The 27184-nt window shown below is 34.3% G+C and overlaps 1 protein-coding gene across 5 annotated transcripts in view; it reads left to right on the top strand.

Annotated features, from left to right (window-relative positions):
• Positions 1 to 26646, top strand: part of KNDC1 (kinase non-catalytic C-lobe domain containing 1) — a 61806-nt gene extending 35160 nt beyond the window's left edge. For 2 of the 5 annotated variants that reach the window (XM_050338512.1, XM_050338500.1), the window contains exons 7-30: positions 3167 to 3281; positions 6329 to 6400; positions 6503 to 6564; positions 8754 to 8912; positions 9266 to 9343; positions 9980 to 10076; positions 10253 to 10415; positions 10510 to 11351; positions 11459 to 11603; positions 12227 to 12318; positions 13599 to 14002; positions 16451 to 16544; positions 16656 to 16753; positions 17042 to 17253; positions 18508 to 18621; positions 19019 to 19166; positions 19420 to 19599; positions 20688 to 20879; positions 21198 to 21280; positions 22569 to 22719; positions 23149 to 23271; positions 23373 to 23432; positions 24071 to 24228; positions 24459 to 26646. In XM_050338512.1, the coding sequence (XP_050194469.1) occupies positions 3167 to 3281; positions 6329 to 6400; positions 6503 to 6564; positions 8754 to 8912; positions 9266 to 9343; positions 9980 to 10076; positions 10253 to 10415; positions 10510 to 11351; positions 11459 to 11603; positions 12227 to 12318; positions 13599 to 14002; positions 16451 to 16544; positions 16656 to 16753; positions 17042 to 17253; positions 18508 to 18621; positions 19019 to 19166; positions 19420 to 19599; positions 20688 to 20879; positions 21198 to 21280; positions 22569 to 22719; positions 23149 to 23271; positions 23373 to 23432; positions 24071 to 24228; positions 24459 to 24690 (4074 nt within the window). In that variant the 3' untranslated portion in view covers positions 24691 to 26646. Of the gene's footprint in view, positions 1 to 3166; positions 3282 to 6328; positions 6401 to 6502; positions 6565 to 8753; positions 8913 to 9265; positions 9344 to 9979; positions 10077 to 10252; positions 10416 to 10509; positions 11352 to 11458; positions 11604 to 12226; positions 12319 to 13598; positions 14003 to 16450; positions 16545 to 16655; positions 16754 to 17041; positions 17254 to 18507; positions 18622 to 19018; positions 19167 to 19419; positions 19600 to 20687; positions 20880 to 21197; positions 21281 to 22568; positions 22720 to 23148; positions 23272 to 23372; positions 23433 to 24070; positions 24229 to 24458 lie in introns of those variants that run through there. The other 3 variants (XM_050338505.1, XR_007631853.1, XR_007631855.1) reach the window with 3 other exon arrangements.
• The last annotated feature ends 538 nt before the right edge of the window (positions 26647 to 27184 follow it).

The following is a 27184-nucleotide window of genomic DNA, read 5'->3' on the forward strand; positions in this document are numbered from 1 at the left end:
CTCCTTCTGGTATAGGAAGTTGAGAATTTGAAATAGGACACTAGAAGAATGACCTTCTCAGGTATTTCTTTTCCAGGAAAAAAAATTAATCTTTTGATATGGTCAGGGTGGGGAGAGACTAGAATTTGAGCAAGAGACAATAGCAATGCAGGTAGTTATTAGCATCGAAGAACAACTAGCATACAAATACTAGGTAGCAATATTAATATTTGAAGTTTCTTATTTCTTTAGAAGGCTTGCCAGAGAAACAATGAGGATATACATTTAAACAAAGTTCACCAATATGTAACCACATCCTTTTTTTTTCTGATTCAGACTGATTTGGCCATTTTGTGGATGGCAATGATTCTCACTTCTGCTAAGATTTACTTTTCCCACATACTTTTTTTTCTTCCAAAACAAAATTTTTCTGGTGCCTCTTCATCCTCTTATTTTATTATCAATCATTGACACCTCTTTCTTATAAACTTTTGCTGCTGCTCTTAGAGTTTATTCCTACTTTGCTGCTGTGCTTAAATTTCTGTCTGCCATTTCTTTCTTACTCCAAAGAGCTTGGATATCCCAGAATTGATGAGAAATACTTATCAGCTTTCTGCTGTACAACTAACTTTAGTTTCCAGTTTAGTGAGAGATTCTCCTTGCCTTTGCTAGCCATTTGTCATCTTCTGAAGTGAAAGGGAGTTGGAAATGCAGTAGGGGAAGTCCCATCTTTTGTCATCTTCTCCTGAAGTGAAAGGGGTTTAGAAATGCAGTAGGGGAAGTCCCATCTTTCTTCTTTGCAGCTTTTAGAGCCTTTAGAGACAAACTTCAAGAGGAGGGATTTCTTACAGAGAAACACGTGCCACTGGTGTGTACTTATTATGAAAATATTCCCAAATCCCAAAACCTTCTTAATGTTTTAGTCAGTCTGTGAAATTTCTCTTATGATTTCTGTCCACTCATGTAAGCTCTGCAGGGTTGATTTGAAGATTTGGCTGGTCCTTTCTTTGTAAAGCGTCTGAGCAAAGACACTTGAGAACCAGGATGCTGTGGAGGGGGAAACACAGTGCTGATCAAGGACAGTAATCCATCAACAATATGAAGCAGTATCTTGTATGTTCTCTAGACTAATTCATTCTTTTGACTGTCTGTCCTTTTCCTTCCTACTGTGTGATTGATGCCTTTTTATCAGACAGTTCAAGAGCTTACTTTTTTAGATAAAGTAAAAGAACCACATGGATGAAAGAATTTTGCACTCTGGGGTGCTGGTGATAACAGAATTTGAGAATGAAACTGGATCTTATCACCTGGCTTCAAATCTGTCTATGCTGAAGTTACTAATTTTTGCAATGTGCTACAGCGGAAGATAGAAGAATAAAAGCACCAAGTTCATTTTTATCTGTTGGAGATAGCCAGAATATAAAACATTGTCAGTAAATCAAAAGGTGTGTTTCACGGCACATCTTGTTAAAAAATTATAGTTTGCCTAGTTCACCTTCAAAAAATATTTAAACAGTACAAACACAAAGTATTTGTGTTCTTTCAGAAGGTATTCTGGTTAAAATTAAACTATCAACAAAGTTTCAGCTGCAGAAATTATTGTGGTTCTTTTCCCCATAGATTGCACTGACGCTGTTTGTTGATCTTTATTCAATGCAGTAGTCTGTGTATCACATATTTTATGATAAAATCCAAAGAGCACCTCACTGAAGGGTGTTTCATAGACAGAATCATGAAAAATTTACTTTAGTAAATGACAGTGCAGAGGCTGATTTGTCAAACTAAACGATGTACTGCCACTGTGTGTGAGAGGGACCCTTAGTCTGTTTAGATTTTACAAGTACTGATTGGGTTGTAAAGGTGTCTTTAAAAATAACAGAACTGTTCAGAGGGGTTTTTGTTTGTTTCCTGTGCTTCAGTTTTTGTTGAGGTGGTTTTGGTTTGGTTTGAGGGGTTTCGGGGTGGTTTTTTTTTTGCTTTGGAGGTTTTTTTGGCTGATTGGTTGGGGGTTTTTTGTTTGGTTGGGTTTTTTTTTTGCTTGTTTTGAGGTTTTTTGGATGGTAGGGGGAGATTGTTTTTTCCAGAGTTAATTTTGAATTGCTTCTGGTAATTCTTTTTTCAGGCCAGTTCAAATGGCCTACATTTGACTAGTTCAGAACTTCATATACAACAGAAAATGTGCTATGCCCTTTTTAAAAATAGATAGATGGGTCTGCTCGAACTTGGACATTTCTGCCTACAGTGAATTTTTAATGGACCTTTGTAGGTGAACGGAGATTGTAAAGTCCAGCTGATGTCAAGGGCCGCTACCAGTGATAAGCTTTTCCATTAGCATGGTTTGCTCGGGGAGATGTCTGTGAACTGCCATCAGTGTCGAGTTATTAGATTCACACAAACACATACCAACCACCACCACCCTACCCCCCCCAAAAAACAAAATCACAACATGGAAAGCATGTCTCTGAAGAACAGTGAGTTTCCATGGAGCAGTATCTTTGTCACAATAAGGTATTATGCCAGGTATCAAAAGCTAAATTGATAGCCAGAAAAAGAAATGCTGTTATTAAAAATTGAGCAGCCATTGATTAAAAAGGAACAACATGCTTGGACTTCAATGAAATCTGTCATTAATTCTGTCAATATTGTTAACAACTTTCACAGAAGAACAAGAGATGTTGATGAAATCTTTAAGGTAAGACATGTAATGCAACTGTCAGGGTAAATCAGAATTTAAATGTGGGACTTTTTGCTGATAGCAATCATCTGAATTTTATGTTTTTCAGTGTAGGTGTTGTCCCTATAATTATGTAATTATGTTTCATCATAAAAGATGTCTATTTAACAGTAGACATTCTGAGAGTCTTTCCTTAGTATGTAAAAAAGAGCTTCCAGACAGCTCACTTTTCCTGAAGCCCTTCTATTTTTGCTCAAATCTCACTTGAATTACTCTTCCATTATGCAATTAAAAAAACCTACTGGTTCATTTATACAGCTAGCTAACTGTGCCATGCTTTTTAATAAGTAGTATTAATTAATTACTGGCAAGTGCAATAAATATATTTTCTTGTAGCTTCTTAGGTTGAGTGTGTTTTATATTAGGATTTACTTTTTCATTGCACCAGTAAATGTTTTTAATTTGTGATAATTTCTAATAACTTTCTGCATCCTCACTCTTATTTTTTTTCAGTGGATCTCTCTAAAACTTCTCTTGTCCTTGCATGGAAGACCTCTGAAAGACTATGAACTCTGGGCATTATGTCATGAGTGTTTATGTGCTCTACAGACTTGTGTAGATTACCCAGGTATAGTCTTAATTATAAATATTTTACCTCATTATTTATGTTCACTTTGTTAATGTTTTCTTTATTCTGTTTGAAAATATCTCGACTTTAATTTTGTGTACAGAAAAAAAATAGACAATATCTCTGATTTGACTCTCTTAAATCATGACTTAGAGATTTTACTCAATTGAAGTTTTCTACCTTCTTTTTCTTTATTCTGAATTTGATGGCTTTTGCAGCAGAAATTAATCTTTATGACTTCAAACAGTGAAACAAATTTTGGGTTTAGATCTTTTGGGGATGGAGAAACTGTACTGTGAATTTTAAGAAAAGCACTTGTGACTTGAAGGCAGGAGGAAGCAAGTTTTGTGTGTGTGTGTATATATATATATGCATATATATATGTAACTATGTATGTAAACATAAAATCTCTTTTGCTTGAATTTCTTTGTGCCAAATGATTCCTGACATATTTTTGGCAATACAGGGTTTCATCATTTTAAAGCACCCAAGGTCTTGTCATGACGTTGTTCCTTCCACATTCCCTGTCCTTCATTTTACAGAAGAATTATCAGAAGCAAACTTCTGAGAGAGGAATGGAGAACTGCCCTTTGACAAAATTGGGATATGTTGCATGTAACTCAGGAGAAGACCATTCTAAATTTCCATAGACATTCTGAATGTTGGTTTAGTTTATACTAATGATAAACCTGTAGCAGTTCTGATAAACAGAGCAGTGGTTCCCACTGCCTTTCTTTTCCTTGATTTAAAAAACCTCCTTTTGAGAGTTTGAACAGGGATGAGTTTGAAGTCTTTAAGTGAATATAAACAATTGGATATTAATGTAGAGAAAACTTACTGCATCTCTTTGGATTTCAGCTCCAGTTATTTTATCTTTTATGATATAAAACTGTTTAAAAGGAAATTAGCCATAAATGAAGATTTCTGAGCACTTTGAGAAATGTTACCCATAAAACTAAGTATTTAATATACCTTGCAACAGAAGGATTATTTCAGCCTCATAGCATGTTCGTAATGTTTGTGAAGATTTCAGATGACTGCACATAATGGCTTAGATTCTAATTTAATATACATAGATAGCCTCTGTTACTGCACTTACATCCACCCAGAATGCATGTCTTAAAAATACTGAAGAGTTGTCACCTGAACCTTACATAGCCTGCAAAAGTGAGCAAAATGATACAAACCACCAAATGGAAGACACCTTACTTAAAATGCTATGTTTGACAAATAAAGCTACCTTGAAGCTGAATATTGTTTTCAGATTTGGAATGTTTCTGTGAGAGGACTCTCTGCCAGTTCTGAGAGTAGTTGGGTATTGTGGGAAGACTTAGAGTGGTGTTACTACTTCAGTGCCTACATACACACATGAAGTTCTCTTGGCAGTTCTTTGGAATAACTTATTAAAGGTGAAACTGATATATATTTTGAATATATATTGTTAAAATATTCTTTGTCTTGACAATGGTAGAATAAGACTGTTAGCTGATGAGTCATAGTTAAATATAGGAAAGGTGGAACAAACTGGTTTATTCATTTATTCACTTAGACAACCTTTTCCTCCACTTTTACACTTTTCTTCCACTTTTTCCTCCTTGGTTACATTTTTTTCATTATCCTAAGCAGAAATTATCTAGCTAAGAAAACATACCCCAAAGCTTGCCTCTTCATGTATTTTTCTAATTCAATTCCGCTACAAAAGTTGTTTGTAACCTCCACTGAGACTTTACTTATTTCCTCTCCTCTTATCAGAGGATTTTGCTTACATGTTGCTCATGGATGCTTCAGGGAGCCCAGGTGAGAATTCGTACACTGTACTTAACAACTGGAGATCTGGTTTGTGTGAACTTTGTGGCAGATTCAGGCCCAGAGGCATTAACTGCTGAGCAGCAAAGACATTGAGTATGAAGCTGCCTCTGCAGAAATAACTAGCAAAGGTTCCTGTTCAGGAAGGCTTTGCTTTTCAAGACACATGCTTCAGGTCCAGCTTAAATTATATTGAAGGTAGTAGACAAGCCTTTATTTATGTGTTTTGTACAAGTAACCAGAAAAGCAAAAGTAATATTTCCTTTTTTTTCTTACTTTATTTTTTTTCTGAGACCTCTTCAATTACTTATTTAATAATAAATTAATATTTGTTTTGCTCTTAGACCTATTTAATATTTTAAGTAATTAATCAATTTAATGCTTTTATCTCTTATTTAATGCAAGAATCTATTCTTCTAGTACTCTGTTTTTAATAAGAAGACAATGTATTTGATGGTAGTCCACAGACAGGACTATGCTGCTGGCCAAGTGGCCTAATATATTGAAACGTTAAATTACAGTGTGCTTTGAAGTTATTAAATAGATAGACACTGTTATCTGAAGTTTTTCATCATCAAATTTATATAACATGATCTCGTGACCTTAATATGAAGTTCCTGAAGACGTCAGGTCATTTAAAATAGTTTTAGAATTCCATTATTTCTTTTTTATCTATGGAAAATTTCATGGCCTTGCACATACTGACCTGTGTAACATTTCTTCAGTGAGAGAGTGTGTGTGATTATAACTGTTTGTGCAAAACAGGACTTCATATCCTGTCACACCTAGAGGAGTTTTGGATCTGGCCACATATGGCTCCAGATAATGACCCTATGGTTTTGTGGGGTTGGAGGAGGAAAGAAAGGAGAGACTTAAATGCTTAAGGATAAATTGTCTAGGGTTTTTTTGGTACCTTGTGAGAAGACTAGAGTACATCTAACTGTTATATTTCTTTCTTTATGTTTTGTTTCTTTCTTGACCTTCCTTTTCAGTACTGGGTATAAAGCGAATAAACTTCCAGGTTTTTGTCTTTGTTCTGCAGGAGTTGCTTTGGGTAATTACACATCTATTGTTTATTGGCTGGTGTCTGTTCTAGCATAAGTGTTATTTAAAGCATCATTTATCATAGGGTAATTGCTGACATTGCAAGTTCTTTTTTAAATTATTTATTTTTATTAATGTCAGATAGTTACAAGAACAGATACTTATTGTGCCTTGCCCTTTTGTGATTTGTTTTGCAGTGGTCTTATGTTTGGACTCTGTGCTGATTGACTGCCATGGAAATATCCTCTTTTCTGCTCCAAAAGGTGAAGGTAAACTAATACATTGCATGCTTGACTTTTGTTTCTTTGGAGGGAGAGTGGAGAAGGTGGCAAACATCTTACCTTTTGTATCTGATTTCTTTTCTCATTTAGAATCTTGTGATGTATTTTATTTAGCTCCTGAAATTGAAGAAGAGGATGTAGATACTGAGAAGGTAATGTGGTAGGCTACATAGGTTGCTTTGTATTTTATCAAAAGACAGTTTTATTTTTATTACAGCTAATTGAGGAAGAAAGCTAAACTCTTCTAAAATTGTGTTAATATTTCTTATTTCTCCAATATTTCTTCGTTATATGTGGGGATTTTTTAAACACAAATCTCCCATGAATTAGTTGCTTTTATAATTTTTCCTTTCAGAGTTCTTGGAGTAAGTGCCAAAAATCTGTTATTCAATAGTTTTCCTTAAGACTTAATTATTTTCAGCTTATTAGCAGTAAGACAGACTTTGAAGTCATGTTTTCACATTCTGAAGGTCACACTGAGATCAGTATTTTAGACAGTCTAAGCTAAAGCCCAAACATTAATCACATTTAGAAGATTGGATAAAAATATCGTTATCAGTATGTTTCTACTATGGGAACGTTATGAATTATGTCTCTCACCAATACAGTTTTCCTAGAGCTTCTTGCTATAGATAAAAGCCATAAGGAGCACTTAGACTGAAGATAATAAAAATGTCAAATAGCAGGTGAATGTGTCTCTGCTGCAACTGCATCTGAATTGCAAACAGTGATCTTAAAAGTTAGGGAACTAGAATTATGTAATAAGAGATTAGCTAATATGTACTTTGTGTCCCATGAGTTCTTTGAAATTAGACATAATAATCATGATTCAGAAAAAAAGTGTTCAGAAAAAATGTACTAAAGACATTCAAATTTCTGTAACTAGAAAATGTTTGTATATCTTCCTTAAAATTTCTTTTACTTAAACTGCTTTGATCCAACGTGCAGGTTTTTCAAAGGCTTCAGAAGCTTAAACTAACCCTGAAATACAATACATTGGTTTCATCAGAGAGTAGAAATTAATAATCCTAAAGTCTTTATGCTTTGTTCATTTCCTTTAGAATATCTGAAGTAATCTGTTTCCTTATTTTTCTACAACGTTATATATAGAATAAGCTGACCTGTTTTCTTGCCTTTTTCATGATGATTTTATAACTTCCTGGTTATGAACATTTAGTTCAAATTATGATAAGGGAATGAAGATTGTGTAGTGCCAGTCACAACAACAGTAAAAAAACTTTCTTTGAAGAATATGATGGATTGGATGTCAAGATTTTCCTAAATGAATAAATTTTGGGTAATCTTGCAATCCTGAGCCTAAGGAGAAGAATTTTTTTTGCTTTAATGAAGTTGCTTTCTCCTACTTCAAATATTTTTGTAGCTATTAATAGGTTTTGTTCAATAGTTGAAATGGTTCACAGATTATTTCCTTTATAGTAAACTGCCTTGTTACATTTTGTTGGTTGCTGTTCACTTGGCTTGAAAGAGTACTAGGACACATTGTTTTGTGGGACCACATTATTTAATGCTATGCTTAGGTTTCTGTCCATTGAGCCTTTTTAATATCTGGCAGAGGCAATATGAAGTATTGTGCTTTAAATTTGTTAAAGCTGCATTTATAGTACATGTTAACATATATAAACTAAGCATTAAGTGGACTAAATCTGACTCTGTCTTAAAACTGTAATTCTTCAAATGAAACAAGAAAGCTTGTGAAGAACAAGTACTTTTCAAGGTCCATTACTGGGGCAACTTCAGCTGGTCTAGATGCAGGTAGCACAATAATTGCTGAAATAAATATGCAGTACCTCATTCTTCTGACAAGTGTAATCTTCTCTGTAAAATATGAGTTGTACTGATTAGCTTGTAATTACTGTGTGGCACTTACTTGCTGAATTATCATGACCTTTTTTAAGTAAATTGTGACTGACCTGGTTTTATGGTAGAATTCTGAGGCTTGCAGCAATCTTTATATATGAAAAAAAATTCTTCAAAGTGGTTCTAAAATACCTTTTTCCTGAATAATTTCCCTAGACAAAGACTAAGACAAATAGTGTTTGTTATTCCAACAGTAGAAAATCAGCTACTGCTAATGGCGCTGCATGCGTAATAAGTAGTTTTCGAAATGGGCTGGGATTTTCATCAGCACCTTCAAAAACCATGAATGTAATCTGTAGTTTAAAAGCTTCAGGGGTTTTAGTTGTTTTTGTTTTGTTTGTGGTTTTTTTTGGCGGGGACTGGGGAGGAATTTTTGGATAATTTGCTGGAATTGTTTTTGAAGTGGAGGCTTTTTTTTTTTGGTCTGCTTATATCTTTCCTGTCTCTTACATTGTACCAATAGGTCTGCATTTATGGTGTTGCTGCAGTTCTGTGGATGGCTGCAAAATACAGTGTTCCACCAGGTCATAAACTAGTATTGCCAAGAAAATTAAAAAAACTACTTCTGGATATGGCAAGAAAAATCCCTGATGAAAGACCTTCTCTAGCTGCTGCAATTAAGGTTACTAGATTTAAGCAATTTTATGTGAAATCTAGTTGTGTCTAAAGTCTCATTTTAGTTATTTGAAAATCAAAATAATAATTTAGTATTTTTAGTAGACCGATGTCTAATTAATTCATAACCATTCACCTTGGCATTTTATTTTTAAATTTACCTCCTTAGGGACACAGAGGGGTGTGTTTTTAATTTATATTGAAATTCTCAGTAAGGTACTCTGAGTAGGTTCATAAGACTTCCTAAACTTAGATTACTTCTAATTGACTATTAATCTTGACTTTGTCCTTGTCCAAGAATACCTCACTTGATTGAAAACTTATTTACTGACTGAAAATTATGTTTTGTCTTTTTTTTAGACATGCAATCATTACTTACTTGAACAAGGTATAAACAGCAAAAATATTTTGATCTTATTGAGTAAATCTGTCTTTAAGGTAAGAGTGCCACCTTTGTTTAATTCTGTATGTTTTTTCAATTAATTCTGTAAATATATTCCAGTAAGATTTTGTGCCCTGAAAGTGTCGTTAGACTTGGTTTTGTTGTTGGGGGTTTGCTGGGTTTTGGTTTTTTTTAATTTATTTTCAAGTAGTCTATAGGTATTGCCCTTTCCTAGGTCTTGCTATCAGAATGATCACAGACTGTGATGCTCTGACACCACAATCTGTATGGGTGAAGAACAGTGACTTAATTTTATGATCTGTCTTTTTATTTAGCACCCCTCTTATCAGAAGTCATTAATGTGTAATTTTTGTGTTCTGTTTATGTTTCAAATGTGTGTATATAATGCGTGCAGCATTCAGTCAATCTGTGGAACTGACTTTGTTCAAAAGTTTGATTAACCTTAAAGTTCTGATTTGAAACAGTGTTATCAAGATTTCTAAATAGTTCTACCAGTCCTTAGAATTCTGTATGTAATTTGTTTTAAAATTTCACCTTGGCATGACCAGGTTGTTGCTTTGCAGCATTCTAGTTTTATATGAAGCTTGGGGGGTTTTTTGAAGTAATGTGCTGAACAGAATTTAAAAAAAGAAAATGCTAATAAATTCAATTTGGGCTTCAATTTTTGTTAGGCTGTTGAGGAAGAAGTCTTGTCCCAAGATCATGTTGCTTTTGAACTGAAAAATGAAAAGCATGAAATAGAAACAGACTCTTCAGAGTCAAGTCTAGGTAAGCAGTCAGGCTCTGACATATTTAGTTTGTTTTAGTATTCTCTGGATCAGTACTCCTTGTAAGATTTTTCACAGTCTGATATGCAATTGTTTTTCTATCTAAATTGATTGTTATTTACCTTGCATTTATATTTTTCATATTGTTCATCTTTCTAACTGTGTTTTTATTTTTAGGATTTGTGCCTTTTACCAGTGAAAGTAAACTTGTAGCAGTTCAAGGACCAGTGCCATGCCAGATTTCACTAAATTGTGAGATAGCTAAATTACCTGTTGCATTCACCTCTCCTGCAACTCACTTTAAGCCTATTATTCTACAACAAGATGCAAATATAACAAAGTGAGTATATCCTAAAGAAGAATAAGTTAAAATTTAGACTTCTTTGTTAAATCTACTGGAATTTTCCTTAAAAAAATCCTTTGTTCTTTTTCAGAGAGGTTCACACACCAGTTTCTGAGCAATTCAAGAAAGAGAAAAGAAGAGAAAACCATATGGACCACAACAACTCAGGATATGCAGAAGACTCTAAACGCTGTGGTGTTGAGTACACAGATGTTGTTGAAAAGGCACCTGAAACACCTGAGTGTGATTTACAAGTTCCAGGCCACTCATTCCAGTTATCTGCAGAAGAGCAAAAATCAGGCAATACATTTACTTCTTCGGTTACATTACCATCACTGTCTGATTCCTCACATATTCTACAAGGAAAGAGCATTTTATCTGAAGATCCTTCCAGCTCCTTAGCTTGTCCTACATCTCCTAATTTTCTTCATATAAATAACATCATTCTCAAACAGGACTCGGAGAGAAGAGTGTTGACATTTGTACCAGTACATTTAGCTGTATCAGAGCAAATACAAAATAAGCCTCTTCGTTCAAGAATTGCTTATGATTGTTATCACAGTTTGCCAGTGTTACTTTCAAGTACTATTGCAAGTTATAAAATGAGCATGCAAGCAGAAGATGCCTCCCTTGGTAATGTGCAAAATCATGAGACTACTAATACACAGAACGAGTTTGATGAAAGAAGCTCAGTTACTCAAACCAACTGCCAAGAAACTGTGTGTGCTACCAATGTAGACAGTATTTTCACTGAACAAGAGCACACACCATGTACCTCAGTGAATAAAGACAATTATAATTTCTTTGATGATAAAGTGCTACCCCATCAGAACAGAAAAAGTGATGCTTTACTTCAGAAAGTGATTCATCTTATACAAGAGGAGTTTGCATTTGATGGCTATCTAGAGAATGGAGTTGAGGTTTTTGATATGGGTATGTGCACTCTCTTCTATATATTGTTGTCATTGATCTGTGAGAATATTGTTATTAATGTCTTTTTTCTCCCTCTTTTGTTTGTTTCTGTTCTTATTTTAAACAAGGTAACTTCATTTTAAACTTAAAGGAAATGAAGTTTGGTGTGTTCTCTGATAGAATTTGTGAGAAGTTTTGTGACCTATATTGGGATGAAAAATTACTAGAGAATCTCTATAACGTAGTAAATGGAGAAAGATCTTCACACTTATGGTAGGTGTTTTTCAACTTTTTCATTCATTCATTCAAAGAGTTGAATTTAATACTTTTATCCCTACTTTCTAGAAGCAGGAAAGGATATGTTGCTTGTCTTTAGGTATCCTTACTTATTTTCTGTGAACTCTTAATTTCACAGTTTATTAGGTATTTCATGACTTTCTCCATGGCAAATAGTGCTCAATGGTTCAGTCAAAAATATTTTCTACTACACTTGTCTATAACTCCATCTTAGGATAGTTGAATAATGGAAAGCTATCTCTGATCAATACTGGTTACAACCATTGATGGAGAGCTTCATAGTCTTGTTAAACAGAGGCCGTTTAGTTAAAAGTTAAATATATTCCTCTTACTGTTCAGTTTGCTTGGTCTGATATTAGTTGTTTATACATCCTTGTTTTCTATTTACATCCAAGAAAAAGGAAATTAATTTAGCTTTTCTAGAAATGTTTTGCTTAACTGGTGTAATTTTATTCAATGTTCCTCCTGGCAGTCTTTTGTAAGTAGCCTGTTAAGTGAGGAAACACCAGCTTAATGAATTTCTCATTTTGCCTATTTCATCTGCAGTGACATACCTATCTACCTGAAAAATATTTTTCTTAATCTTCTTGTATTTTCAGCATAACTGAGGCAAGTGATACAAATTGTGGCAAAATAGTCCAAGATCTGAAGAAATCCGAAAGCTTTTTGGCAAGCAGTGACCAGACAAAGGGTGAGAAGGGACTTCATGTTTCTAGATCTTTCTAGGTGCTAGGAATCTATCAGTGACACTGATAGATCTCAGCTTTGAGAGATTGACATTTTGGATGTGTCTTCAGGAAAACACTTGCTTTAACACTTACAGAGAGTATCAATGAATCTGAACATTATCAACGTCTTGAGGACATAAATGTCTTTTATATGAAGCTAAAATATGACCCAATGTCATTGAGTAGGATGACATTTTGTTACTTCCTCAGTATGACTATCCCCCCCTTCTCCCTACTTTAAAGCATGCCACTAGAACATCAGTTAGAACACAGGAAAACCACATGCAGCAGTTATAATTTTTGGAGTTTTCAACAGACATCCATGTAAACAGTAACTTCCTTTTTTAGTTCATCCAAATTGCAGCATTTAAACTTGATTACTTCTTTGTTTTGAGAAAAGATAAACTGTGTGTTCTTTATGGAAGAGCTTATACACTTAAATTGTTAATTTTTATAGTGAAACAGAAATTTGTACTTTTGCATTTGGCTGCCATTGTTCTATGTTACAATTTTCTGTTTTGGCTCAGAATGATTGCAAATGTAGAGCCAGACTTTACCATGGAGTATGTGATTTCTTTGCACCAGTAATTTAGGTTCATTTGACTCCAAGGTGACATATCTAAGCCCTGGAGGGTTGCTGAAGTGAAAAGAGAGACTTGTGGCAGGCATAAAAGCTCCTGTGAGCCCTATGCTGACTTTTGACTGTCACCTCAGTCCCTGAAGGTTGGTAGTAACTGTTGGAACAGCAAAGAAGTCCTGTCATAGCTCAAGGGATTGAGTCCTGTAGGAATAGAAAGTTTAACGTCTACGTCTCCATTGGCTGTATCAAGTATTCTTGCCCTCTATGTATGGAATAAAAGCTTCAAGACTTATGGATGGAAAAAAACCTCAAGAGCTAAGCATTTTACAAATGTCTTGACATATGTCTGACATATTTTACCTCCATTTCAAAGCTTCTCTGCTGTGCTTTGTTTAAATGCTTGTTGTGTGGAAAATATTTTGTAATTTTCAAAAATGCATTGTTTAACTATTGGGTAATAGTTCTGAAATGCCTTTAGCCTTTATCATTTTACAATGTGTAGTTGAGAAAAAGAAAGTGCAAAGCCAAGATAAGCATCTGACACCACTGTTAGAGTGCATAAGTAGTCTTTCAAGTGTCTTGTATGGGTAGTGTTTAAGTTCAACAAAGCATGAACCACAGGACATGACCATTATTTCTTTTTCCCCCATACACCTTCTTTAGAAAAAGGGGAAGCAAATCTTGATGTGAAGGCTGAGCCTCTGATAAATACATCATTAGTTGAAATGGATTTTGATGAGTCACCTTCAGACAATATCAAAAAAGAACTGAGACTGCAGAGTACTATCCCCACAGAGAAAGAGGGACAAAGTCTGCAAAGCAACAGCTGTTGTATTGGTCCAGACTTGGCAGAAGAAAATACAGGGCCAGAGGAAGAAGCCATGATAAAGACAGCTGGAAACAGCTACCTAGCATCTCCCAGTCTACCTGACTTTAATGGCTGTAGTCCTGGTTGGAGCAGTGCCTTTTATGGAGCTGAATGTTTTGATTCAGAAGTTCATAGTTACTTGAAAAACCTTGGAAAGCAGAAATCAAGTGAGTCACAAAATATAGATGCTAAAAAAGTGGTGAGTATATTGATTTTAAATCATTAAGATATGTCTTTACTTGCTGGTTAAAAGTAGGATACTAATTGTTGTGTTCTAGTGAGTCAAAACATCATTTCTTCTTTTAAATACTGACTCTTGTTTAAAATCCTCAAGATTTGTCATGTCTTAGCAATAAACCACAGTAGGGGTAGTATCCTAAAATAAAGAGCACTGAGGCAAAAGTGCTATCACCAACCTACAACCCATCTTCTGTTCCTGAAGTTGACTGGGAAAGAACCATCAGCTTATATGCACCAACCCCATGGTGGTGATATTATAGAAAAGACCTAAGAATGACTATGATGGGAGCACATCGCAGGCCCACAAGAGGTCCTCCCTGTCATGGGCTCTGAGCCCTTTTCTTTTGTCACAGCTTCTCGCCCTTTGCCAACAGAATGATGGTTAATTGCTCCCATCTTCACTTGGAGATGGCTAAACATCATAATCATCATAATTAGTGCAGCCTTTAAAGAAGCTGGGGCAGTATGGGTAGGATGATGCATTTTAGATTAGCAAGGTCTTTCGTTTCCTTAAAGATCATATTGATTACATTTACTTAATTTTTACATTTTGACATCTATCCATAACAAGCTTCAGTTTGTAAAATTTTTTATTAATATTTGAAGTTCAAAGCAAAAATTTGTCTTCACTCTCTCTTTCTTTGTTTAAATCCTCTATTAATCAGTTTTATTTTGGAAACCATTCCTTGATTAATAGAAGTCTAAATTTCATTGTCAGACTAGGATTAGATCAGCTACTTTTTTTGCTCCAAGTCTCTGGCATATTTTTAAAAGGTTGGCTATAAAACTGAGATAATTCTTCTGCTTTAGAAGAATTTTTACAGATTGGAATTTGCACATTTTCCAAGTTAGCAAAGTCATTCTATCATTACTCTGTTTCCTACACTAAGGCATGTTCTATAGAAATGTGTCCTGACAAATTAAGTGCACTTCAGAGGGAGCAGAACAATTGGGTGTGTAGCTTCATCAAAAGTTTTTATATTCTAGACCAAACTGAATTGGAAAATGTTGTGGAATAGAAAGGAAATTGGCTTCTAACTTCATTGCTACTTACCTCAAGTTTTTTAGGGGACAAACAACTTTTGTCCATCAGTTTCCACATGCCCACTCTTTCTGATTCCCTTAGTTTTTATAGTTTCTTAATCAACTTGTTTTGCTTTAATTGACAAAGCAAAACCAGACCTTGAAGTAAAAGCAAGCAGCTTCCAATTAGAATGTGGATAATAGTTTTTCTGTGCTTTCCCTATTCTCTGTGTGACGCCTGTGCAGCGGTAGATCTTTTAAAAATCCACTGGGCTTTTGTGACTCTTGATGCTAATGAACTACGTTGTTAAACCTTTTGAGCTTTTCTGAAAAACAGTGACAGGTTTTTCTTAAACTCAAATTAATTTCTAGCAAGTCCATCCCATTAAAGGTAACCTATTTACCAATCTGTTGTTTGATATGTTAGCCCTGAGCTGTGTGTTTTCTGATCACTCTGCTTGTGGGAGTTGTCTGCTGCATTCTGTGAACTTTCTCCATTTAAAATGCAGTTTCATGTAACTGGGTCACTGGTAGTTAGCTCAGGACCCAAATGAAAAAGCCATTACTTCTATAAAGCACAACATACATTATGTTTATTGTTTCATAACAAATTAGAAACTGAACCCAAAATGGGTCACCCATTTTCATTGGTTGGTAAAATAATGAAACCTTTGATATGCAAACAATTATAAATGTTTACATTAAATTGGGTATATTATGAGAAGCCCAATATACTTTCATTTCCAACCATTGCTTAAGTTATATAATTCTATAGAAATTTAATCATTTCAATTATGTGAAATGCATAAATGTAAAATATGAGAGCTGAACTTCAAAATTGATATGTCCTTTAGTTCTAGAGCAGCTCTCCTATCTGCCTTCTGACCTGGTTGTATAATATACTTGCAATTATACTTGTTTGGAAACCATGGATTTCAGTCAGACATTCACTTCTTGCTGCAAATATAGGTCGGCTGCTTAGCAGCATTTCTGGGGTCCACACTAAATTCAAAACCCATAACTTTTCATTCTAGATGACTCCTGATTGTAAGTTTTAAAAATGCTCTTGAAAACAACCAGCTAAGTGTAATTATAACTAAAGGCATATTTATGTAAATGCTTTCAGACAAACTTCCATGCAGTCTCATCATGCACAAAACAGCTCTAGTTGTAGAACCGTGACATAACTAATACTTTTCTGGGGACAGGTAATGCCTGCTATAACTTGGCTGTAAGCACAGGTGTGAAAGGTAGTTTTTCATGGTTAGTACCATATTATTGTCTGTTTGGATGTTCTTTTTTTTCATACAAAATAATTCTCTCGTAAAACTTCCGTTTCTTTCTAAAATTGCCTTGCATTTACCATCCTGGTCTTTTTAAACAGGAACTAGAACAATTGCTAATGATGGAAACAAAAAATTACAGAAAGACTATAAAGTTTTACCAGAAACTATTGCAGAAAGAAAGAAGAAGCAAAGGTAAGATTACAGCAACTTGCCAGTAATACCATGGGTATGTAGTACTTTTAAGGACTTGTTCTGTAAATCAGAATAATTGATGTTCTTATGCTGTGTGTTTTAAATCTAAAGGTCCTGAAACTAAATCTATGTTGCCCAAATTGAGAGGACAGCTACAGGAGATGAAATCAAAAGTGCAATTTCTTGAACTGGTAAAGAAATATGTTCAGGCAAGTCAGACTTGATTTCACTTGTGCTTCATTTGTCATTTCATTACTGCATCAGTGTAGTTGGCAGCTCAAATCACTATATGAAATGTGAAATATTTTGTGTCCAAGTGCCAAATTAAGTAGGATCTAAAAGAATTATTAAAATAAAGGTAAGTGCTATTAGTATTGTTTAAAAAGGGAAAAAATGGTATGAAATGCAATTTGACTTTAAGTTGATTGCATTCTGTATGGATTTTCCTCTTTATTTTCTTACATTTTATTTTATCATGGCCTTGTTTCTTTGAGCAGATGATGTATGCAGAGCAGTGGGGTGTGGAATCCTGTGTGCTGCCTACAGTCATTCACAACGGGAAAACTGACACCATGGACATGGCATCTATGGATGAATCGTCATTGCTTCTTTACTATAACACAGAGAAACACCAGTGTAATAATCAAAATGGAGTAAGAGTTCTACAGGCTGGTACACCACTTGGTTTAATGGCTTATTTATATTCTAGGTATAGTATATTTTGCTCCTAAATTGGGGGTGGGTTGAAGCATAGTTGTTAAACCAGGAAAAACTTCTCTGTGATAAATCCTACTTACTCAACACTGAATAAGTTCTCCTCTCGTATCAAGTTTCTGTTATTTCTGTGAACACTTATTAAAAGGAATGGGCAAGAAAACGGCAAAAGGTTGGCTGGGTTTAATTAAAACCCTAAGTATTGATAATAAACAAAAACCTAATAACTTCAGACTTTATCCTTTACTTATTTGAGGTTTTACTCTGATAGTTGCCATGGAATCAAGGCTTTATGTTACTGCCAGCAGTACAATTCCTCAGATCATATAATTTAGTAATTTTTATTAATAGGGTCTGGATGTGAAAATGTTTAGGTTCTGTTCCACAGATGATTGTGCCAATAATTAGACCTTGGCACTGATCAAGACTCAAGCTTATCCAAGGGCTTAAATGGGGACAAAGCTGTCCTTCAAGTAGGCTAAAGGGCAGTGTTGTTTTAAGGTACTTGCACTATAATAGTATGAAGCATGGAAATTGCCAGAGGCTCCATCAGACTTGCACTGCTGTAGGGGGGCCAAATTCCTCCCAGCTCATCCTGAATCTGAGATCCAGTTACTTACCCTAAGTGCAGCTTTTCCTGGTATGTTTCCATGTCTTTTGCACGAAGTGAAGAAACTGTTTTGAAATCAGAGCTTTCACATTCATCAAACCCATCTTTCATGATGAGCTGTAAGCCAACAGAGAAACAGGACATTTAACCTGTGTTAAGACCTTGAGAGTGTGTGTATATAAAAATACCCTAATTTTTAATGTGTGTATAATAAATGTATTCTGCTGTTAAAGTAACTACTTCTCTAATTAGAGCTAGAGGGAATATTTTCTTTCCTAATATATCTACTTTTTATGATGTTATTATAATAAAAAACATTAAAGCAACATCAAGTGAGATGATAGAAAAGAATATGTTCTTTTATAGTATTTAGATTGTAACTTTTATTAATAATAGAAATGTCAATGTGGTTATTCACAAAATTGAAAGTAGAGAAACTCTTTATAAAACAAATTATGCTTTCGGTGTTGGCAATCACAGTCTTTGTGTAAAAATTAGTAACAAAAGATCAAGGTTTTATGTAGAACTTGAGAATTTAAAATACTTCTTGGTATTTTCAGTATTTTTTGCTGTTACTGTACTCTAATGCAAAAAGACAATGTGTTCTGACTTGTCTGAGGTTTTTCTTGTGCTTTACAGAAATGCATTTTTAGAAGGTTATGTACAGCAGTTTCTCTACACATTTCGCTATTTCTGCACACAAGAAGAGTTTTTGCAGTTTCTTCTTGATAGAATCAGCAGCACTTTATCCAGGTACAGTAAATTCCCATGGAAAATGTTATCAAAGTACAATTGAGTTTCCCCCAATAACAAATAGCTGTTTCTCAGAAGTTCTACTTAATTAAAATTAATTTTTATGTTTGTTTTTTAAGACTCTCTTGACAAGTGAGAGTGAAATTAGAGCAAGAGCTGCATTTGTCAATGTGCTTACTTCTATTTTCTTCTGAATTCCAAGTCTTACTTTTACCAGTTACTCAGTAATGGGTAGTAAATAGAACCACAGCTTTGTTTCCATAGAGACATGAAATGTAGGAATTTAAGATAGTACAGTCAATACCAAATAATACTTGTGAGTTTTTTCAACACTTATTTTTAAATTGAAAATGGATATCAATTTTGGTGTACTAAGTGCTTTTTTATGTCTCACCAGTGCAAGCCTGGATCCTTCCACACCACTTACCAAAATATGTAACCGCAGTTTCTACATCCTGCAGGCTTGGATTGAAGACTGCTATAGTGTAGACTTTGCAACAAATACTGGTCTTCTGTGTACCCTAAAAGAATTTATTTCTTCCAAGGTAAGTTAGAGTTTCAGTAGGTACTCTAACAAAAAAAAAATTGAAATCATTTTTGGTATATGTAAGGTTTTTATTACAAAAAACTGTCATAAGTACAATTAAAGTAAATAAAAGAAAAATAATCCTATCTTTGACAGTCATATTCAATGCGCCTGGGTTTGGGCAAATGTGAATCTTACAACTGTGTTATGGCTTGCTTATAATTTATGGGAAATTGAGTTCAGTATTCTGTTAACCTGTTTTGCATTTCCAGGTTGCTTCATTAAATGGCTATGGTGAGAGATTGTTGTCATTGCTTGAGGATGCCTCTGCCAGGAAAAGTGGCAGTGCTGATCAGTGCTCCAGCATGGACAAATGTGAAGAGGAAGGTGAGGAGGGCAGAAAAACATTACATTCCCTATGTAAAAAGCTCTCAGAAGACGTTTCCAGAAAGGTATGTCTTTTCTTCAGACTGCAGTGTATGGAGCACATTTCCATATATTATGTTTTGACAAAAACAGAAGTATCCAACTTAGAGTCCAGACCACATATTCACTAAAAATTACGTACATGCATTTTAAATTTTCTTTTGAAGATATCTAAGGCCCAAACAGTTTTGTAACTGTGATAATAATCTTAAGTCTTAATTACTGTCAGCTATTTCAGCAATAATAAATCAGATAATCAAAATTTTGAGAGTTGAACTCTTCATTCTTGACACGTGACTCATAGTTACTGGGAAACCATTACCCCCTTGTCAAACATTGATGTTTTTTATTAGGCATAGGTCTTTATAAGACTAAAAATACAGGAAAACATCAGGAGATGAGAGGTTTCCTGCTAAAACTTCAAAGATTGTAGCAAGAGCTTGTCTGTATTTACTATTTTATACAGTGTGCTAGAGTCCCAGAAGCCAGAACATACTGTAGGCTTTTCCTGAAAACAGATCTCTTTACAGAGTGACCAAAATAACGTGTGGAAGTCAAATGTATCAACAATGTGCCAGTTAAATTTGGAATCAGCCTTCTGATAAAAGTGTATACTCTGTATACTGTGGATTCAGCCAAAAAAGGGCAAGCAGCAAGAGAAGCATAGACATTTCTTACTGTCACTGTGTCATAATGATACTGGAAGACAGAAGAAGGGAATGGAAAACCAAGTATTTCTGGCAGAGGAATGTTTGATTCTAAGCAAAATGGATACAAGAAATAATGAGAAGTAAAATATATAGAACTTCAGATTATAAAACATTTTATGGCAACAAGCTTGAATACACAGTGGTTTGTTTTAAATACTGATTGTTGATTGAGATCTGGCAACCTCCTGCTCAGAGTCATCAACTGTGCATATTATATTAGCTTAAAATAGCAATGTTCAGTAAACCAATTAGTGTCTGGGCTAACCTTGAAGATTAGCTGAAGAGTTCTGCATCCTCCACAAAGGTGTTTCTCTTAACAAAACATTCCTGAAAGTTACATCAAGGGGAGACCTAGTGTTGGTTTTAGAGAAGTTGTATCCTTACATTGTATTTTTTTTCTACAGAACTTTTACTGGAAGCTATCCAAAGGTGTGGGACCAATTGCACAACATCAGAGAGAGCGGCTGCACGCTGGTTCAGTAGTTTTGCCAAAGCCATGCAGTGTAACAGAAGCTAAAGCAGATGCAGTGGGACCGTATCTCTTAACAGAGTACAGTGCACAACAGCTTTGTTGGCAGCTGACATTACTGCAGCAGGTACAGAGGTCTAGGTTTATTTGGAAATAATACCCATCTTCTTACTTTGCACTCAGCCTTCTTTCTCTATCATTTCTCAACCGTGTTTCAGGCTTATTTCATACTATTTTATAAGACTTTGAATTAAAATAATCCATTTTCCTCATGAAATCTATACAGTGAAATTTGGAGTGACTAATGCTATTCTTAGGCTGTGATCCCTCTCAGAAACTTATGAAGGTGGGATGGGAGGAGGACACAGTCTGTCATTTTTATCCCCAAGCATTTTAAAAGAATTGTTAGAGCTAACAGGAGATATATCTTGCTCTTTTTCTTTAGGAAGTATTTCTAAAGTGTCATCCAGTACACTTTCTAAATTCAAGAGCACTTGGTGTTAAAGACAAATGTGTTGCTCTGCAAAAGTAAGTTGCTTAACTGCCCTTCTATTCTATTGATGTACAATAACTGACCATGTTACGCTTTTAATACAGACAGAAAGAGAGAAACATTTTAAATACTCAGTCATGGGTTTGGTGGTTTGTTTTGGGTTTTGTTTGTTTGTTTGTTTGTTTCAGAAGAAATAGCCTGTTTATATGGTTTTTTTAATTTCAGGAGATTTTATACATGTGTCTGTGTATGTACCTATCCACATACTCGTATGTGGAAGGTCACATTTGCAAGGTGATTTCTTTCCAATCTAAATCAGGTCAGCCCAAAATATTTCTAAAGACTTGTGTTGGGGTGTTGCTTCAAAGATTTCATTTTTTGGAAAGAAAAAAATGTAATGGATTCTGAAATAGGATCCTTGATCATGCATGTTTGTATGTATATAAAATCTCAAAAGACAGTTATGGTCTCACAGAACAGCTGAGGTTGAAAGAGACCTCTCAGGATGATGTATTTCAACCATCCTGCAAGGTCAGTTAGACTAGGTTGCCCAAGATTGTGTGCAGTTGGAATGTGAATGGAGACTCTGCAGCTTCTCTGTGCAATGTTCATTTTGTACAGGTAAATGAGTTATCAGTATTTGAAGATAACGTAAGAATTTCCCTATAGTTCCTAGAGTGATTACCAACCTATTTAAATTGCTTGTACATTGGCAATTATTATTTTCATCCAGCCACATGGACCTCGTTGTTTTTTATTATGGTCTACTTCTTTCATACACAGTGGATTCAGCTAGCTTCTAATTAGTACTTGTTAATTGCACTACCTGTAGTAGCCTTTTGTGTCTAAAGATAGGGAATGAATTTCTAAAGCAACTCATCTGTTTACAGATTGTTCTATGCCAAGGCTCAATCAGCTGGTTTATACAGATTTTGGGGTTCAGTCATGGGAAACAAAGCGTGTGATGTCACTAGGTATCAGGTTCAATTTCTTATGTGGCTGCAGTTTTTTGTGAGTTTGGATTCCTGGCTGTTACTTTGTGTCAGATAGGATGGTTTGTTTTATTCCCTATGGAGTGGTGTATTTATAAAAATGTATACTGCATATGCTTATTTTTTGATCAGATATAATTATCTTGTAATTATAAGGAAGAAAAAGTAACATGGCTTACTATGTACATCACAAGATATTATAAAAAGACTGCAAGCAATGCAAAATTATTTTAAATGGTTAGAAGTTGGCCTCTTCACAATCAAGATTTTCTTTGAAAATCTCATATCAGCAGAAATTATTTTTGCTTTTTTTTTTCCATATTCTCCATAGGGCAGTTTCTACTGAGACAGTTTCACTTAAAGTCTGTAATCTGTTTCTGTCAAAGTGCATACAAGACCAGTATCTTCTGCAATTATTAAGAAATGCAGACAGTATCAGCACCTGGGTTGCTGCTGAAATTGTAACATGTCACACAACTAAGGTTCGTCCTTGTTTACTGTATTATTAACTATTAAATGGTTAATTGTTTTTTATTATGTATGTGTTGTTATGCAGCAAAGCTACAAAAAATACTCTGAAATACACCTGTGAGTGGGCAGTTAACAATTTGGTTTGTTGTCCCAGGGAGGGTCTTGGATGTTTTCTAGTAGCAGGTGTCAAAACCTAATAGAATGTAAGAAATGGGTTGTCTTAGGAGAATACATGTCAAACTTTATCAAGGACTTGGGGGTGACAGAAAAGGAAAAACTTTGTGTTGGAGGGAAATGTTACTACAGTCAACAATTTTGATAACAAATTGAAAAAGAAAATGCATCACTTCTTCCTTCTCATTTAATTTTATTATCTAGATTTACTATGGCTATTGAGTATATATTTATGTATATATAGTATACTTTAATTTTTTTTTCAGCGGCAGGTGAGCTTGCTATCAAAATTCCTTCTTATAGCAAAATACTGCTATGAACAAAGAAATTTTGCTACTGCAATGCAAATCCTAGCAGGCTTGGAAAATCTTATTGTACGACAGTTACCAGTAAGTTTGGGACTCTGTTCTCTAACCACTTTGCTTAATATAATCTTGTTCCATTATGGACATTACTGTGAAAAACGAAATTATTTGTTTTTTATTGTAAGGCCTGGAAAATTTTACCTGCAAAAGTAGCTGAGATAATGGAGGAACTCAAAGCTGTTGAGGTATAGTATAAAAGTCTTTAATGTAAAAACACTTCTTTGGGGTTGGAGAAGAGGCAAGATCTGCTTAAATGGGTACCTCTGCAGGATGAATGCCACAATTATTACTTTGTATTATGAAAGAGATTTTAATTTGGTTTAAGACTTTTTTACTCTTCATTCAAGGGTTTACATAAATTTTAATCTGAGGACTTCTCTAACATTTGTCCTGTTAGGCTAAAAATCAGAGACATTTCAAAGGCAACTGAAATATTAGATACACTAAATATGCACTAGAAGATTTCTGCAGGAGCTTTGTAGCTGTAATCTGTTCTGAAAAGTCTTAAACGTTTATTTTATCACAGGCATTCTCTTACTGATCTGTAGAATATTGAAACATAGAGTAAAGTTTTAAAATGCAATTTTGGCTGTGATTTAGAACAATTAAAATTATCTATGAAGTATCTTTTGATTAAAGTTACTTTCTTTATTTGTGTACTTAAAAAACTTTCCCACTAGATTAATTTACAGCATTGTCTCCAACTTCAATGCCAAAAGTTAATGTTCAAGAACAAATAAAATAGGTGTTAAATACATGGAGAACCTGTAAAGCTTTCACTGATACTTAATGTGAGATTAATCTGTGTGCATTTTTAAACTAGGTATTTTTAAAAAGTGACAGCTTATGCTTGATGGAAGGAGACAGATTCAAAACTCTTCCAACAATTCCATCAGCCCATGTTTTGGCTATGCATGTCCAACAACTTGAAACTGGAGGATTTACAATGACAAATGGAGCTCACAAGTGGACTAAACTTAGGTAATTATTTTAATTATATGTATATCACCTAACTTTAGAATATTGTCTAACAGGATAATGAGATCTAGTGCAGCGTTTCACAGGTTCAGTCATTTGGACATCTAATTTAAAATACCTATAATATAGAATAAAATGCTCAATGCCTTTGAAAGTTTGCTTTTTTGGTTTATGCTTTTGTTTTTATCATCAGCAAAACAAACTAATCTTTTTTTACCATATTCTCTTACAAGAAATATTGCAAAAGTTGTGAGCCAAGTTCATGCATTTCAAGAGAATCCTTATACATATACACCAGATTTCAAGCTGCAGTCTTACCTCAGACAAAGAATAACTCATTTTAAAGACGCAGACATTTCTGCCTTGGCAGCTGACAACTGTGCCAACTTCCACCAGATACCAGCAGAAAAACATGCTCGAAAAATTCAGGACACACTGCGCAGGATGAAAGCAACATTTCAGTAATTATTTATGTTTCATCTGTTCTATTCCAAGTCTTGACTGTAAAACTGGATTAAGTTGACTGGACCAATTCCCAAGCAAATACTTAAGAGAAGTGACTTAAAATACTATCTCAAGTTAAAATTATTATATTTCTTAACATGGAATTATCAAATGCTGACTAATCAGATTTGAATCACTGGCAACATGATGGCAGATCAGAAGAATAAAAATAGACATAAAAGTAAAGGGAGAGTATATATGAAAAGGATTGTTACTTTTGTCACTATTCTTTAGCATAAATAAATAATTAGCCTGAAAACAAATATCTAAAAAATACTGTGGAAATAAGTTAAAATTACACTTCTGTTGAAAAGTTGGACTAGGAGAGTTCAGAGTATAGTTCATTAAATGTTGAATATATTTTTATATAGACATACTACAATTATATCCTGTCACAGCATGCATTTAATTCATGGACACAGATCTTCTGTTATTCATTGACTGTTGGTGTGTCTTGCTTTTATGTTGAGTATTATGAAAATACTGACTTAAATAATTGACTGTCTATTTCTTGAAGCATACTAAGGAAAGAAGAATGCTTTCCTTCAACTTTTTTTTTTGTTTGGCTTTAATGTCATTAGACTAACATGCTTCCAAATGAAAGTAAGATCTGAATCCAAGTAATAGCAATTTGTTGCTCTGCTTCTGCACTCATGGCATTGTGAAGACAGTAAATGTGAAATTGTTTTTTAATCTGTATTTGGCATAAGAGTCACTTGGCCAATTTATGTATGTCTGTATGTGTGCACATTTGACTATGGCATTTGCTCCTGAGGTTGCTTTTGTAGTTGCAGCACTCCAGCAGCATTTAATAGAAGATAACTGTGTGAAATTTGGATCTGCAACCTGTAAAACTTTGGTGCTAACCTAGTCATAGAGCTTATAAGACCTTCTAAATGACAATGAAATGGGTTGCTATTGCTAGAAAATTTGTTGAGCTACCCAGCCAAAATGTTAAGGCTACAGATAGATTACAAATATTTCTACTGGAGGGAACAATAGTAGTGTTGAAAGAGAGGTAGGGAAGGGCAAAAAGACCAACAAAATAAACCCAAAATAAGCACTGTCCTGAGAGTGATTTGCATAGAACTGTGTTTAAAAAGAAAATGTTTTCAGAGATGGGCAGATACGAACTAAGTGTCTTGTCATGTGTTAGTGGTGGGGAAGCGTAATGATGTTAGAAATGGGAACGTGCACATGTCTAGTATTTTGCAAATGGTACTGTTGTATTTGACAGAAGTGCATGTGCACATGTTAAATTGTAGCTTTCTCAGTGTTTAAGAGGAAAGCATCTCCTTTTCTCTTGTCAATAACAGCAATATATACATCACAGGCCTCTCTCGTCTTTCTAAGTAAAAAAAAAGATATGTCAATACTTTACATTAAATACCTCATTTACTTTCCCATACTAATACAATAATACTGATTTTTGTCTCTTATTTGTTTAAATACTGGAAATCTCAGTCCTCAACAGGGTTTTCTTGCTTTTGTTCTACTTTTAATATGATTTATTATGTTATCTATCATATGTAGGTTTAACATGTCATTAATAACAGTGTTCTGACTTACTCTTAAGGAATAAAATTCTGTTGCTATTTCTCTAAATATTGCCAAATGTGAAAACATTTAATCTTTATCTTATAACTTTATATAATACAATGATTTAAGAATGTCAATGAAAACCTTATCTTCAGAAATATTTCATATATTTTATCTGTGTGCATTTATTTTAAATAATTGTTTTTATTAGTAGTTATTTGGGTTTCTCTCAATTAAAAATTACCATTCACCTAAAGCCACGCCTTGCCTTTAAAAGACAGTGAAATTTTAAGTAGCATAAGCTTTACTAATGTAAAGAACCCCACGAAACTTGCGTCACATGATCTTAATAAATGCATTTTATATAGTTACCAGTCAGACTGTTGAAATTGCTTTTGTGGATTTTCTTATCATTTACATTTTGCACTTACGAGAATTAGTTCATATATTTCTTACATTTTTTATCAGGATATAAAGCACCTACTATATCTACAAAATATTATGTTTATTCCATGACAATAACTGGTGCTATACAAGAGTTTGAAAATCATCTCATGTCTTCTGGATAATGCTTTGGTGTATTCAGACCTTTTATTGCTATTAATGCTTAGTATTGAGTTATGGTACTACTTTGGGGTATTCCCATCCATCAGACATTTTAGATATTGTATTTAGGCACCACCCCACAACAACAGCAACAAATGTAAATAACTATTGAAAGAAAGAAAGAAATCACTGCTTTACAAGGAAACTGGTTTATTTTTCGTCCATGAACACTGGTGTATGCACATCTTATATGACACAGATTTCAGAATAAAGTTACATCTAGCATATAACTGTACTGCTTATTTATGACTAACAAGTAGTAAGGGTTGGACTAAAGTTTTCTCTCTTTGTGGGTAATGTCCTTTTAAAA

This window comes from Myiozetetes cayanensis, unplaced genomic scaffold (genome assembly GCF_022539395.1).
Source record: "Myiozetetes cayanensis isolate MyiCay16 unplaced genomic scaffold, myiCay2020 scf10, whole genome shotgun sequence".
In the NCBI taxonomy this organism is placed as follows: Eukaryota; Metazoa; Chordata; class Aves; order Passeriformes; family Tyrannidae; genus Myiozetetes; species Myiozetetes cayanensis.